Here is a 15,593-nt window from a genome sequence, read left to right as displayed (position 1 = left end):
GCAGAGCCTGCAGGGCAGCTGCTTGCACCTATGGCCATCACTGTTCCTGGTTTTCAGGCCCAGGAAGGTTAGACCAATCGTGGAATGAGAGAAATAGTAATAGCAATAGCTATATTTATTGATATTTTTCATCAGTTTTATTGAGGTATACTTTACATATCATGAAATTCACTCATTCTAAATGTACAGTCCAATGATTTTCAGTAAATTTATAGAGTTTTGCAATCATCGCCACAATCCTGTTTCAGAACACTTCCAACACCCCCCAAAAGTTCCCCTGTGCCCATTGGAAGGCAATTATTGCTCCCAAACCCCAGTTCTAAGCAACCTCTAACCTCCTTTCTGTCTAAAGAGTTTTGCCTCTTCCACAAATTTCATATAAATGGAATCATACAATGTGTAGTCTTTTATCTTCTTTTTTCATTTACCAAAATATTTTTGAGACTCATCCATGTTGCTTCATGTACCAACATGTTCCTTTTTATTGTTGAAAAGTGTTAGTCCAAAGTTTGAATACTTGGAACTAAAAAGCATCAATCTGATCCCATATTCCTCCAAGAGTTGTTCCTAGATAACCCCTTTCAGAATCTCAGGGTTGCCTGTTAAAAATGCAGATTTGGGGGTTCTATCCCAAACTTCCTGCATCAGCATTATGCAGTGATGTATAGTGTATTACTGGGGTAACTGTATTATACACAATGTATCAATGGAGGTGAGACCAGGAATCCATATACTTAATAAGCACCTCCAGGTAATTGGTATAGATCCCAAAGCTTGACAAAACCACCATCTAACCAGGCTTTTACAGGAAATCTACTAAGATATTTGAATATACCTACTCTGAGAAGTTTCCTCTCCTGGCAAAACAACCACTGTTACTTTAGACATTCTTTATCCTAATGTTTAAAACTTTCATGATTCACATTGACTTTTTATAGGTTATGCTGCATTTCATTAGTTGCACATTCTTTCACATAAAATGAAATCAAGGTGCATCTTAAACTTGACAGTAGGTCATCATTTAACAGACAGAGTTTTTTCTTTCTTAGGTAGCACATAAAGCAATAGTGCATCTTACAACTGTCAACATCTTAGATTTGAATAATGATGGTACTTGAGGCTGAGAACCACTAAACTCTGCAACATCCAGCTTTGCAGGGCACATATGGAAGTATTATCAGTCGTGACTATAAATCCATCCTCATACATAAAAACACATATAAAAGTCTTCAGAGAAGATATAACACAAGAGCTCCCTGCTGAAAAATGAAGAGGCCTTAGGGTGGATTGAATGGTGGCCCCCAAAAGATATGCTCACCCTATAAATGAGATATTTGGGTAAAGGGTCTCTGCGGGTGTAATTACGTTAAGGATCTTGAGATGAGATCATCCTTCATTATCCAGGTGGGCCCCAAATCCAAGGATAAGTGTCCTTATAAGAGACAGAAAAGGGGAAGACATAGAGAGAAGAGGAGGTAGGGTGAAGATGGGGGCAGAGATGGGAGGGTTGCAGCCCCAAGCCCAGGAACCCCTGGAACCAGCAGAAGCTGGAAGAGGCAGGAAGGAGTCTCCCCTGGAGCCTGCAGAGGGAACGTGCCCTTCGTTCTCCACAGGTAAAGACAACAGGTATTTCCAAAACGTTGAGCTCCTCCAAGGATGTGAGTGGCTCTAAGTATTCCTCAGTGAGACACTGATCTATCCGTGCTCTACCTTGGATTCATGATCAGAATCCTTATTAGCAAATTCTTATGCCACAGCCAAAGGCAGAACTCAGAGCATCCTGTGAGGAAAAAAGAGTTCGAACAAATTGAAAATTTTCATCCTGAAATAAACCGAGATGTAATGTTGGCAATTAATCATTTTAAATATTTGAGGTTTTCTTATATGGTCCCCCAATCTGTTATTCATCCCCACTTGGGACAGGATCAGAAGAGCTTATTTCAGTCAGAAGGATTTCAGTTGGACTCCAGGAAAGTGATCCTGGCCCACTTTGCAAAGAGAACTTCGGCGTCATCCCTCATAGGGTTGAAGGGTTGGTGGACACCACCCCCTCTGACTCATGTGCCCCTCTGGGAAGGTTAAGGGAGCCTCCTGTCAAGACAAATAATGACATTATGCAACCCTCATGCTCTGAGAGATAAAATGCATTCACTCTACCGTGATCTTGATCACCATTATTTGCTGAAACAAAGCAAAATCAACTTCCAAGGTAGAGTCAAGCTGACATGGGCTTCTCAACACAGTTTAACCAATGCTTCCCTCTCGTGTGTGGCCGTGACATTGCATGAGCCCAGGATTGTGACCACAGACAGAAAAGAGTTTGAGGAAAACCTAGAGACGAAACTCCCATAAAGAACAGTGCTCGTCCCCTAGGAATTTGTCATCAGAAACAGGGGAGAAGGTGATGACAAATCTCAAATAAAAAACAATTTGAATCCATGCAAGTCCTTGTGCGAGAGGATTTGCCTATTAAACCAGCAAAACTGGAGAGTTAGCAGAGACTAAGTTACCACCAAGTAAACTAAGGATTTCTAACTTCATCCTGGCAAGCTGGGTGGCTATTGAAGGATCTTCAGCAGAGGAGAATTATAAACTCTTGTCCAATTTAGGAAGGCCATTCTGGCTAAGCTGAAGGATGCTTGGAGACAAAAAGACCAGCAAGCCTTTGTCTGTGCGATACGGGGTATGCACGGTGAGGATTTAAAGACCCTCATTTTCTAGCTTAAAGAACTAAAGGGTCAACAGTACTATCAAGCGATATGGAGGACACAGGAGAGGAGCAAGAAGGTTTGTGAGGTCAAGGAATAATCATTTCCATTTTGGACATACTGAGTTTAAAGGCCCTTTAGCATATCCAGGTGGAAGTATCTACTAGGTTAATAAACAAGCAGGCCTGGAGCTCAGTGGCAAAATGTAGATTTAGTTACAGATTTTGCACCAAGATCATAGCTGAGCCTTGGGGACAGGTGGGGCTGCCCGGGGGATCGTGATGGGAGAGCACCACCTTATAGGGTTGGAGAACTCCACAGGGGTCACGGAGTAAAGTCCGAGCTGTCAGGATAACAGCAGGGCCTCACATCACAGAAGAGAGGAAAGCAGTTCCAAGAAGACATGTTGTAAATACTGTCAAATGCTGACCCCCAAAAAGTAACTCCAGTCTGCCCACAATACATCAAGGGGCTACTGGTGAAAGCCATCAACGATCTTAGAACAACACAAGTTGCTCAAAGAAGAGAGGGAGGCCAAGACATGAAGAGAGGAAGAAGGAAGATAGGATGGTATCCCAATATGATAGGATCGTCCTATGTCCTTGTGGTCACTGTCACATTCTTCATGGAGGGAAAAGTAATTTTTCATCATATGAAATATTAGAGGTTCCAATGCCCTAAGTGGAAATTCAAATTAACAATAGGGTCTGAATCACAACCTGGCTCTCAGATTTGGGGGTGGGGTGACGTGTTTGGGAAAGAAGATCTCCGTGTCCCGTGTTAAATGATGAACACGTGACACAAATGAACAAATGAGCATCATGCTGATGAGGACAGGGTAAAACAAGCCTCCGCTGTAAGAATGTAAATTAACATTTATCATTTCCTAGAACAATTTTGCAGTGCATTGGCATGTTTACATCATTCAATATAGTAATTCCAATTCTAGGATTTTTAGTTAAAGAAGTCTTCTATAATACAGAGAAAGCTTGATGTTTAGCTCAGGGCCATTTATATTAGGAAAAACAGAAATCAAACTAAATTTTTCATAGTAGAGGAATCATTAAGTAAGTTATGTTACATACGTAACTGGAATATTAGACAACTATTAAGAATAATGTCAATGAAGGTTTTTAATAACTCAGAGACAATATGGACACAAAACTGACATTTGAGTTTGAACCTGTCTCAGCCTGGTGCGCTCAGGTGACCCTGTCACTGTGCACTCACCCCTACTCCTTCATCATCGTCATAAGGTGACAATGACAAGGCCAACAGCCCCACCTCTATCTTTGGCTCTGGATGGTGCTCACAGGACGGGAAGTGGGGGAGACAGTGAGCCACAGCAAAGCACCAAAATCAGTGCACTAGGCCAAAGCTGCAGCCACCTCTGGGTTCGGAGGCCGTGTCAGGGCCAGCCCTGGCTTAGTGTCGGTGTGGTGATGACTGTCTTCTTCATTTTTCCCCCTTCTCCCCTGTCGCTCCTGACCTTGCAACTCAGTCTAGAAAGAACAACAGGTGCAATCAACTGAAAGCTTCCGATGTGTCAGGTGACAAGGGATATTTTGTCAAAGGCTATTGGAAGCAGGCAGGTTTTAGGTGCGATCTACAAACACTTCCTGATTTTTTAAAATTTTTTTCTTGTAGTATAGTTGATTTACAATGTTGTGTTACTTTCAGGTGTACAGCACACTGATTAGGTTATATATCTGTTCTTTTTCAGATTCTTTTCCCTTACAGGTTATTACAAAATATTTAGTAGAGTTCCCTGTGCTATACAGGAGGACCTAGTCGGTTATCTATTTTATATATAATAGTGTGTATGTGTTACTCCCAACCTCCTAACTGATCCCTCCCCCACCCCTTTCCCCCTTGGTAACCATAATTACAAACATCTCGGTTCCCACTGTCGATAAGCCTGGCCTGTCACCGGTGCTCCCCTACCCGCCAGGCCCACTTCATCTCTGAGACGCCTTCTGGAGCAGAGTTCCTTAATCTGGGGCCCGCAGACTGCCTAGGGACAGAGTTCTGAGCGTCCATGAACTTGAAAGGCAAAAAAATCACATCCTCGTCTTCACTGAGCTTTAACTGAAGTTAACATCCTTGCCATTCTAACTGTAGACAACAAACCACAGCGATTTTCACAGTGCCCGGGGCTCACCAACAGCATAAGCAGGGGTTTTCCTACCGCAGTGCAGTTGCTACAGATATCCGATCCTTTACCCTCATGGCAGTTTTGAAATCACAGTACTTATTAGACCTGCCACCAGAGCTGGCTACTTAATGCATCAGTAAAGAAGCTTATGTATTACCAGATAATAAAAATGTTTTGTTAACTGTTGTGGAGGCAAGAGAATGGCCTCCCCAAAATGTCCATGTCCTAATCCCAGAAACCTACAAGATGTTTCCTTATAGAGTAAAAGACCTTTGAAGATATAAATTAAGGATCTTGAGATGGGAAGATGATCCTGGATTATTCAGGTGGGCCCCACATAACCACAAATCTCCCTATAAAAGGAAGGCAGGAGATCAGAGTCAGAGGGGAGATGTGACAGCAGAAGCAGAGGTCAGAGGGAGGCAATTGCTGGCTCTCAAGACGGAGGAAATAGCCAGGAGCCAAAGAAGGCAGAAGGCTTCTAGAAGCTGGAACCATCCAGGAAGCATTCTGCCCTAGAAGCTCCAGAAGGGACGCAGCTGACCCATTTTGGTTTTTTGTCCTCCAAAACTGCAAGACGAATGTGTGCTATTTTAAGCCGTCGAGTTTGTGCTAATTTGCTACAGCAGCAATAAGAAACCAGTACAACTGAATTTCAATAGGATTTGTTTCTTCTGCAATCCTGTGTATTTTTATTTTATTTTCTGGATTTAAAAACATTACTATGATAAGGGCCCATAGGCCTCATCAAACTGCCAGGGGTCCATAACACACACACAAAAACGATAGACCCCAGCCCTAGAAAGTAGAGATTCAGGATAGGATGAAATCCAGGGTGAGGTGAAGAACACAATGCAGTAAGAATGTAAGTTGAGTACATGATGCTATCTTTCTTTTTTTTTTTTTTAATAAATTTATTTATTTTATTTTATTTTATTTTTGGCTGTGTTGGGTCTTCACTGCCGCACGCAGGCTTTCTCTAGTTGTGGCAAGCGGGGGCTACTCTTCATTGCTGTGTGCGGGCTTCTCATTGCGGTGGCTTCTCTTGTTGGGAGCACAGGCTCTAGGCGCGTGGGCTCAGTAGTTGTGGCGCATGGGTTTAGTTGCTCCACATGACGCTAACTTTTGAGTTGAAAGTGTAATGATCTCTTTTTCAACCACATTCAAATCTGTACACCTGAGGCAGTGCTTTAGCTCATTCAATTCCTGCAAAAACCTGAGACACGGGTATCACAATGCCTATTTCATAAATGAGAAAGATGTAGAGTCTGGGATGTGAAAGGGTTCTCCAAAGAGCTAAGAGGTGATGGCCTGGGGGTTTGAACCGGGTCTGCCCGACTCCAGAGACCAGCACTGCATCATCAGCCTCCTTCCCTCGGTCACCTCCACTCCCAGCCAGCCGGTCCTGCAGCCCCACGTTCCCTTACGTCCCCTCCACCTCTGGAAAGACATCGCCTCAAGTTCTCTGTGTCTTATGACGTGGACAAGCTATCAATCAGCTAATCTGAAAACCCGGCTCTGACTGACAGTCTAGTAGTCAGAGAAGACGAGGAGCTTCCACCACTAATGCCTTTTCTACGTGAGGAGTCAGGCGCTGGCCCCACCTCAGACTTTATCTACCTAAGCTCTTGTGTCCTGATGCTCACCGTCCCTCTTGTAAAAAGTTCACCTCTTGGCTTCTTCAAGGTCCCTCAATGTGTGATCCTTGGTCCATGCCTCTTCCCTCATCCCCTCCCGTGTGTGCACTTCATGCAACGCGGCATACTGAGTCGGGAAGTGTGAGAGGCATCAAGACAATAGGCTCTGGAACCAGGCAGACCCAGCTGGGACTCTCAGCTCCACCACTGACTGTTCACTGATTGAATTAGTAGCCTGTATGAGCTGGGAAATATTGCCCTTCCTGGGAGGCCGTGGAGGTTAAAGGAGGCTACTTCCAGGCTCACCCCATGGGAGATGATCAGCACGTTGGTTACATACATCACGTGATAAGGTGTAGGTTAATGATGGGATATTTGCTGATGATCAGTAGTCAGGGCTAGGCTGGAGACCTGATGTTTGAGAACTGGAGAATGATGGCCTTTGGGACACGCTGCTGGCAGAGGCGAATGGCCCTGGGCCCTGGGTATCCCTGCATACTCTTGCCAGGTGGACTGAGACTGTGTGGCCTCACTGCTCTTTACCAAGGCTGTTTCTCAGGGTCGTGTTCACAGCAAGCAGTTTTCAGCGTGGAGTAACGTCTCTCCCCAAACGGCAGGCTCCTTCCGCTTGCTGCCAAAGTGGTGAATCCTCCAGGCTCAGTGTTCCTCTCTGTACAGCACACCCCAGACCCAGCACGTGGGGAATCCATCCAGGCCCCCAGAAGGTCAGTGGTGCTGACAGGTCAGGCAAAGCAGGAGAGAGAATGGACAGTGAGATTTGACAGCACGGAGGTTGCTAGTGTCCTTGAGAAGAAGGATTTCACGGGGTTGAGGAGGAGAAAGCTCCATGGGAGTGGACTTAAAAGAGGATGGAAAGGGAGGGGAGATATTGGGTACTGGATATTTTTAAGCACTTTTGCCAGAAAGAAAAATGAGAAAATGAGAAATTCACTTGCTCCCTCTAAGAAAAGCTGCTCTTAAATTACAGTTTCTCTATTAAGAATTGTATAACTCCATACTGGTGGGAGCAACTCATGAATACCACCTTGGTATGTTACCCATAAGATATTTACCTTTTATAAGGGAAAACAGGTTCTTAGGCCAAGACTATCGCTCCTTTCTGTTTGGGCCACAGGCCAGCTGAGACAGATGTCACGCTGCCGTCATCTGGCCACTCTGGTGGCTAAATCACATTCCACAGCCAACAAGCTGAAACTCTGTGACCCTCTTTGTTTGATTGTCCCTTAAAGGAAATTTTAAGTGCAGTACAAAGACTTAGGATGTCAGATGTTAACTAGTTAATATTATCCGACACCAGGAAGAAACTAAAATAGCAACAATCAACTGTCTTGCCCTTGGAGAGGCTGTTAAATGATATCAAGTTCCCTATTAATTCCCATAGCTCATGAGAGAATAACACTTATGAACCACCTTCTGATGCTGGCTGGAACCATAGAGTTTCTTTGCTGATCAGGGGCACCCATATTTGTAATAAGCATATTTCAAGAGTTGACACCAGTAGCAAACCAGCTGTTCACCTCTTCCCTGAGAGGGAGTAGGCATTGAAGTTTTCTTTGTACCAGGAAACTATCCTTTCTCCCCAAATACCACCGGTGTTCTATGTCAAGAATGGGAAGATGGGCTAGGAGAGGAAGATTTTAACTGGTGGAGGGAAGAAGAAAGAGGGTTTTTAGAATCACCCAGCCAGCGTGAATCTTCAAGGTGACCCAGAGAAGCACTCTTGTTTCACTAAGGCCCAGAAGAGCTGGGTGATTCTCCGGAGCTCACCCAGAAAGTCCAAAACAGAGCTGAGATTATAACCCAAGTGACCTGAGGCTCTTTGAAAATTGTCACATTATTCAGCAGAGCAGTCCCATCTAGGGGTACCCCAGTGGGTGGCCTGTAGAGCCAGACTGCTGGGCTCAAATCCCATCCCTGACTCGTTGTGTTACCTTGGGCAGCTTCCCGAAACTTTCCTTCATCTGCAGTAAACTGGACAAGCTACTTACCCTCCCTGGGCTGCATCTCCTAGGAGTGTTGGGATGTGTGTATAACCTAAGCCTTAGCTCATCATATCAGCAGCACTCAGTAAACGTTAATTTATTACTATTGCCTCTCCGGGACATTACAGTCCAAGTGTTGGACAACGATTGTATCTGAAAAGAGCCTGAGTGAAGGAAGAACAAAATGTCTAGCAAAAAATCGAACTCCTTGTGACCATGGAAAAGGTCAACAAAAGTGGAAAAATCCCAGTAATAATTACTCTTTGCTGCAGGGCAAAGAAGAACAGCTAGGCCAGATTCCTGCCCTTGGAGCTGTCGTGAGCTCACCACAGACTGGATTCTTGAAGAACAGGAACAGCCTCTTAGGGTGGCTTCAAGGTTGAGAGAAGAAAAGCCAGGTGCAAAGTCCCTGGCTGGAAGCCTGGCAGCCAGCAGACCCGCCTGGTGGGAGGGGTACGGAGGAGCCCACAGACCTGAGCCAGAAGTTCAAGGCCGGTGTCAGCAGAGCTCAGGGCTGGGGCGGGAGTGGGGATGGATAAAGACACGGCTCAGCTGAGAACAGCCGAGACCTGCCTGTGGGTCCCTGGGAGAGAGTCAGCAAGGAGCTGAGAGCATCAGCACCCCTTCAGGTCCCAAGCTGCCGGCCACTTCAAGTCCCACCACCCACCTGTCAAATCTGAAGTCGTTTTGCTGAAAAGATAACAAAAACGCCCACTGGGCAATATAGTAAAAGTTGTACCATCTCAACATACACTCCCCGGAGTCATTTTCCATGCTCTCTCAGAAACTGCCTTAAAAGTGACTTTTTGTGAATTTTTCCTGTTTTTCACTTTGATATGCCTGAACATAATTCCAAACTTCTCCCATCTCATCCACCACACTTTGTTTTCATTCATTCATTCATTCGATGAACACTGCGTGAGCGCTCTGGGTCAGACCCCACATGAAGGAGGTGGAGACACGAGAGCACCTGACCCCAAAGAAGGCGCTGGTACCCAAGCTGACAATGCAGTGTGTGTGTCCTCTGTGTGTCTGAAGTCAGGGTCCCCAGACAGACTCTGAGACAGAGAGCTACATGCAGGTTTGGGTGAATGTTCTTGGAGACACACCCGTGAGGAGATGAGGACGGCGAGACTGGGCCAAGGGAGGAGCCGGCCGGCAAAGCAGTGGCAGCTGAGGCTCCACTGGGCTGGGGAGCTTTGCAAGTTGTCTTGAGTTTAGGCGGGGGCCAGGCCTTTGTGTACGGGCACCAGCAATCCGTGGCAGTGAATCACCCCAGTAGGACATACAACCTTGGGTGAGGCAGTTTCTTGCTTCCGGGGTCAATTTCCAAGTCCACCAACAGAATGCATAAAGAAGACAAGATATATATATATATATATATATATATATATATATATATATACACACACACACACAATGGAATATTACTCAGCCATAAAGAAGACCAATGTCCATCGACAGATGAATGGATAAAGAAGATGTGGCACATATATACAATGCAATATTACTCAGCCATGAAAAGAAATGAAATTGAGTTTTTGTAGTGAGGTGGATGGATCTAGAGTCTGTCATACAGAGTGAAGTAAGTCAGAAAGAGAAAAACAAATATCATATGCTAACACATACATATGGAATCTAAAAAAAAAAAAAAAAAAGGTCATGAAGAACCTAGGGGCAGGACGGGAATAAAGACACAGACCTACTAGAGGATGGACTTGAGGACAGGGGGAGGGGGAAGGGTAAGCTGGGACGAAGTGAGAGAGTGGCATGGACATATATACACTACCAAATGTAAAATAGATAGCTAGTGGGTAGCAGCTGCACAGCACAGGGAGATCAGGGGTGGGATAGGGAGGGTGGGAGGGAGACACAAGAGGGAGGTTACATGGGGATATATGTATATGCATAGCTGATTCACTTTGTTATAAAGCAGAAGTTAACACACCATTGTAAAGCAATTATACTCCAATAAAGATGTTAAAAAAAAAAAAGTTAAAAAAAAAAGAATGAAATTTTGCCATTTTCAGCACCATGGATGGACTTGGAGGGTATTATGCTCAGTGAAGTACGTCAGACAGAGAAAGACAAATACTGTATGATATCACTTATATGTGGAATCTAAAAAATACAACAAAGTAGTGAATATAACAAAAAAGAAGCAGACTCACAGATATAGAGAACAAACTAGTGGTTACCAGTGGGGAGAGTGGGGGAGGGGCAACATAGGGGTGGGGGAGGGGAGGCACAAAATACTGTGTGTAAGACAGGCTACAAGGATGTATTGTACAGCACGGGGAATATAGTCAATATTCTGTAATAACTGTAAATGGAGTGTAACCTTTAAAATTGTATAAAAAAATATAAAAATTAAAAATTTTCCAATGGGGGATACAGATGTGAACCATCCTGCCCTCCAAGAATGTCTAGAACTTTAGACCAAATCATCAAGCCACAGTGGCCACACACACGCCCTTTTAAATGTCTGAAGAGGGTACATCGCGTCCCAGGTGAATGGAACAGACCTTCCCCCACGACCTTAGAAAATTCACATGAGTAGGGTGGCCCACTAGTCTTCCCTCCAGACAAATGAGGATGCAGAGAGCCTGAGCTAATGCTTCACCTTCACTGAGCGTTTAATTACCCAGAAGAGCATCTATTGCCTCATTAACTCTCTAACTGTGACCATTACAGTTAGAAACGCAAACACAGCAGCCGGACAAGGCAAATACAACCCAGCCATTTGCAAGGTTGAAGATGGAGGCCTCATGGCCGACAGGTGGTGGTTACGTGGGCAGCGAGTTGTCAGCTAATCCTCCCCGGGTGAGCAGGGCAGCGAGGCCCTCTGTGTCTTCAAGTGGGACTCCGGGAAAGGGGAGCCAGTTCAGCCTCGCTGTGGCAGCCCCAGATGCTCCCTTTCTTTGTTCTGCTGAGGAGCAGCCTGGAAATACTGAGTCCAAGCATCTTGGTCAGCAGCACCTGGTCATCACACACCTGAATGAGGGGGACGGGGTGGGGTACAGGTGCAGGCGGTTCAGAGGGGAAGGCTGGGGTGGGAGGCTGCAGAGAGAGAAAGGAGGGCTTTGCTACGTCCTACGTTGATGAGTAGAGCTGAGTCACTTGGAAGAATGGGCTGCCCTGTGAAAGAAGAGCAGAACTTGTCCACTCTCTCGTTTTATTGAAAAAGACACTAAAACCCAGAGAGGAGGCACCACTTGCCCAAGGGTTACACAGCTCGCTCGTGACAGAATTTGCGTTAAAACTCAGATTCCCTGATTTCCCCTCCAGGGCTCTATTCACCTCCCCAAAGAAAACAAAGGAAAACAAGAAATGTGGGTGACAAAGTAAGCAAAGCGACAAAACTAGGGGGGGGGGAAGAGAAAAGAGTGAAAGATTCAACTGGGAAAGGAAAGGAAACAAGCAAAGAACAATCATCAAAACAATGCTGATGCTAAAATTCCTGTGCACAGGAAGAGCCAAGAAAGTGTTGAAAAAGAACAAGACGTGGAGCCCGCCCTCAGATTGCAAATATTCTGGAGCTACTGTGATTCAGCGTGTTAACAGAACAGTAATCAGCAAATACGTCAATGGAACAGAATATGCAGCCCAGACACAAAACAAAGTAGATGTGGAATTTAGTACATGTGTATAGACATCATTTCAGGCAGTGGCCATAGGAAGGGGGAGGGTGGAGAAGCAGTCACTGATGGGTATTAGCACTAGTGTTTGTATAGTTGAGGGGGAATTAAGTTAAATCCCCACTTCACAACATTTTCCAAAAAAATGAGAGATGGATAACCTCAGTTAAAATGGCAATATTAGGCAACATCTGAAAAATATTACAAGAAAATATAGGGGAATCTCTCTAGGAGGATGGGAGACCTTCATAATTAAGGCACAAGAAAACAAAATCAAAAGGGAAAAGACTGGGCTTCCCTGGTGACGCAGTGGTTGAGAATCTGCTTGCCAATGCAGGGGACACGGGTTCGAGCCCTGGTCTGGGAAGATCCCACATGCCACGGAGCAACTAGGCCCGTGAGCCACAACTACTGAGCCTGTGCGTCTGGAGCCTGTGCTCTGCAACAAGAGAGGCCGCGATGGTGAGAGGCCCGCGCACCACAATGAAGAGTGGCCCCCGCTTGCCGCAACTGGAGAAAGCCCTCGCACAGAAACGAAGACCCAACACAGCCAAAAATAAATAAATAAAATAAAGAATTAAAAAAAAAAAAGTCAGGTCTTTAAAAAAAAAAAAAAAGGGAAAAGACTGATCAATTTGACTACATCAGAATTTAAAACTCGAGTTTCCTAATAGAGACCACAAGGAAAATTAAAATCAAGGGACAAACCAGGAGAAATATCATAAATATCCAGCAAAGGACTTAAAGCCATCAAATATAAAAAATTCCTAAAATCAATACAAAAGGACTATAAAAATAGAAACCATGGGCAAAGGATATAAGCAAGCAACTCAAAGAAGAGGAAACAAAAATGTCCAATCAACATATGAGAAGCTGATCAACTCGTGATCAGGGAAATGCCGATGAAAGCAAAGTGAGATATTTCTTCCCGCTCATCAGCCTGAAGATAATGTGTGTGTTTGATGACACAGAGCATATGGAACTTGTACACTCATACCCAGCCGGCGGGATGAAAACTGGGTGTAACCACGTTGAAGGGTAAATTAGTCAAACCTATTGAAGCTAAATCCCCCAATTTTCACTTTCATGTTTAAGCAAATGAATACATTACTAGTCACTCTTGCAGTAAAGAGAGTCACTTTGACCATAAATCAGAGACCAAATGCCAGGCAAGGATCCCAGTCAAGGAAGGATGTCTGCAGCATTTTGCATCTCAGCCCCCGGGTGGGGCTGGGTCGGGGCCCATCAGAGCCAGTACCTGAGCAGGAAGGTAGGGAGGGCAACCTGGGGATCAACATCTCCTCCCTCCTCCGTGGCCTTCAGTGCTGCTGACTCCCTGGCTGTCCCAGGTGAAGGAGGCAGCTTCGCCATCAGGTTGTCTCATTTTCCAAACTCAGTAGTGAATCTGTTTCAGTTTGGCAAGTGAAGCAATTACATCTCCGAGTGGCAGGGGTCACTTAGGGCTAAGTGAAAAACTTAACTCTGCCAGGCAAGAGAGATGCGTGTCATTAATCATGGCCTATCCCCACACGTCCACGGCTGAGCTCCGCATCCCCTCCCTTCCTTGGGCTGACTTATTCTCCATCTTCTTTCTCTGTGCAGAGCGTCCAGAGATGGTCCACTCGGGGCCCAGATGGGAAGGTAAGTCATTTAAGTGTTGGTCACCCAGGAAATTGAAAATCTACCATGACGGTACTAGGGCACAGAGAGTGAATTGATTTCCTGTAACGTCTGGACCCCAAAGTCTCTGGGGAATCACGTCAGAACCAGGTGGAGAACCAGCAAGGCTGAACAAGCAGGAGTTGAGAGCAAAGCAGGGCATGGTGGAGGGCAGGTGGGACACTCCATAAAGTCAGGTGTTCAAGGCCCTGGGTCACCTGCGTCCCTTGGGAACCTGTCTCTACCTTTCTAGATTGTTCCAACTTTAAAACCCGAATCCCAGGTCTCCTGGTCATGCCTGACTCTGCCTCTCGCTGTCCTTGGCTTGATGATCCTCAGTGTTCCCGAGCCCACTTCCCATTTGTGTCCTAGGAGTACCCGCCCTGCTCCTGGTCCGGTAACAGTAATAATTGTCATTCAGTCAGGACGAGGCACATTGCAAGCACTTTACGTGAGTCATTTATCAGTTCTGGCTCTCTCACGTAGGTGGTAAATGACCACAGACCCCAGGGCCTGCGTCCTCTGGGCAGTGGTGGCTGGTGCTCCATCACCCCAAGGACCTTTGTCCAAACATACATGCCAGGACCCCACAAAATCTTCTGAAATGGAATCTGTAGGGGTGGAGCCTAGGAGTTCCCTGGATGGCCGGAAGGGTGACTGCTGGACACATCCTGGTTTGACTGATCCCACTACACCAGGAAGAAGCCAAACTCCTTCTTCTGCCATTAGACCCCTGCAGGAGCCCCCATCAGGGCACCCGGTGTATCTGGCTTCCTCCTGCAACCTTCTCCCAAAGTTTTTTATAAACATCACTGGGGGGTAAGCATTGGTTCAGATAATCTACATCTCTTTCTTAGACTGTGCTCGGAAACTCCTTTGGCAGAGACCAACGGATCCCTAAGAGAACTTTTGAGTATGCGACACCCATCACTCAAAAGGTCTTCAAAATAAAAATGCTGATGGCAACCAGAAATAGAATAGTTCTGCCCCCAGCTTTCATGGTAATAAGGAGAAGCCTGTGAATCAGCTACTCTAAAGGGCAGAGGGCGGGGATATTTGAAGCAAAAGGGAGATCAGGATCTATCACCTGATAACACCTCCCAACCCACCAGCCTCTTTATGCATTAAATAGGAAAGTAATTAAAAATAATAATCATATCTGGGCTATTGTGCTGGGAAGAATGCACGGAAGATGAGGAGGCGGTGCCCTTGACCCCACGCACTGAGAGAATATGAAGGATGTTTCTAAATGGGGAAGCCCCCCCCTGAGCAAAGTGTAGAGGTGTGGCAGAGGAGGGATGCAGGTCCCACTCTTGTCCAAGGCAGATGGAGGCCAAAGCTGGGATGGTAGAGCAGAGAGGTCAAGAGCAAGTGAGGATTCAGAGACAGACAGGCCTGAACTCAGGTCCCAATCTCTCCACTTCCTACCTGTGTGATCGCAGGGAAAGACGCAGTTTCTTCATCCCATCCCTAGGTGGGAAGGATCCCCGTACCTACGTCACAGGACAAATGTTGTACGTTAATAACCAGACAACTTAGCTTCAGAAGAAACTTTGATTAAAATAATATGTGTAACAGGGAACTATATTCAATATCTTGTAATAACCTGTAATAGAAAATAATCTGAAAAAAATATATATATATGTATAAGTGAATCGCCTTGCTGTACACCTGAAACTAACACAATATTGTAAATCAACCTTATGTCAATAAAAATAAATAAATATATAGTGTAAAACATTTATCTCAGTGCCCAGCACTGAGTAAGAGTTCAACAGATGGCTGATAATCGC

General features: G+C 45.4%; 1 protein-coding gene across 1 annotated transcript in view; it reads right to left on the bottom strand.

Moving 5' to 3' along the window:
* Positions 1-13,512, bottom strand: part of LOC132359023 (dihydrodiol dehydrogenase 3) — a 37,572-nt gene extending 24,060 nt beyond the window's left edge. Inside the window, exon 1 of the mRNA XM_059912224.1 lies at positions 13,400-13,512. Coding sequence (XP_059768207.1) covers positions 13,400-13,512 — 113 coding nt within the window. The remainder of the gene's footprint in view (positions 1-13,399) is intronic.
* Positions 13,513-15,593: the final 2,081 nt, after the last annotated feature.

Source organism: Balaenoptera ricei, chromosome 2, assembly GCF_028023285.1.
Source record: "Balaenoptera ricei isolate mBalRic1 chromosome 2, mBalRic1.hap2, whole genome shotgun sequence".
NCBI lineage: Eukaryota > Metazoa > Chordata > Mammalia > Artiodactyla > Balaenopteridae > Balaenoptera > Balaenoptera ricei.
Note: the sequence above shows the minus strand (reverse complement) of the source record. Positions and strands in the feature narration are given on the sequence as shown.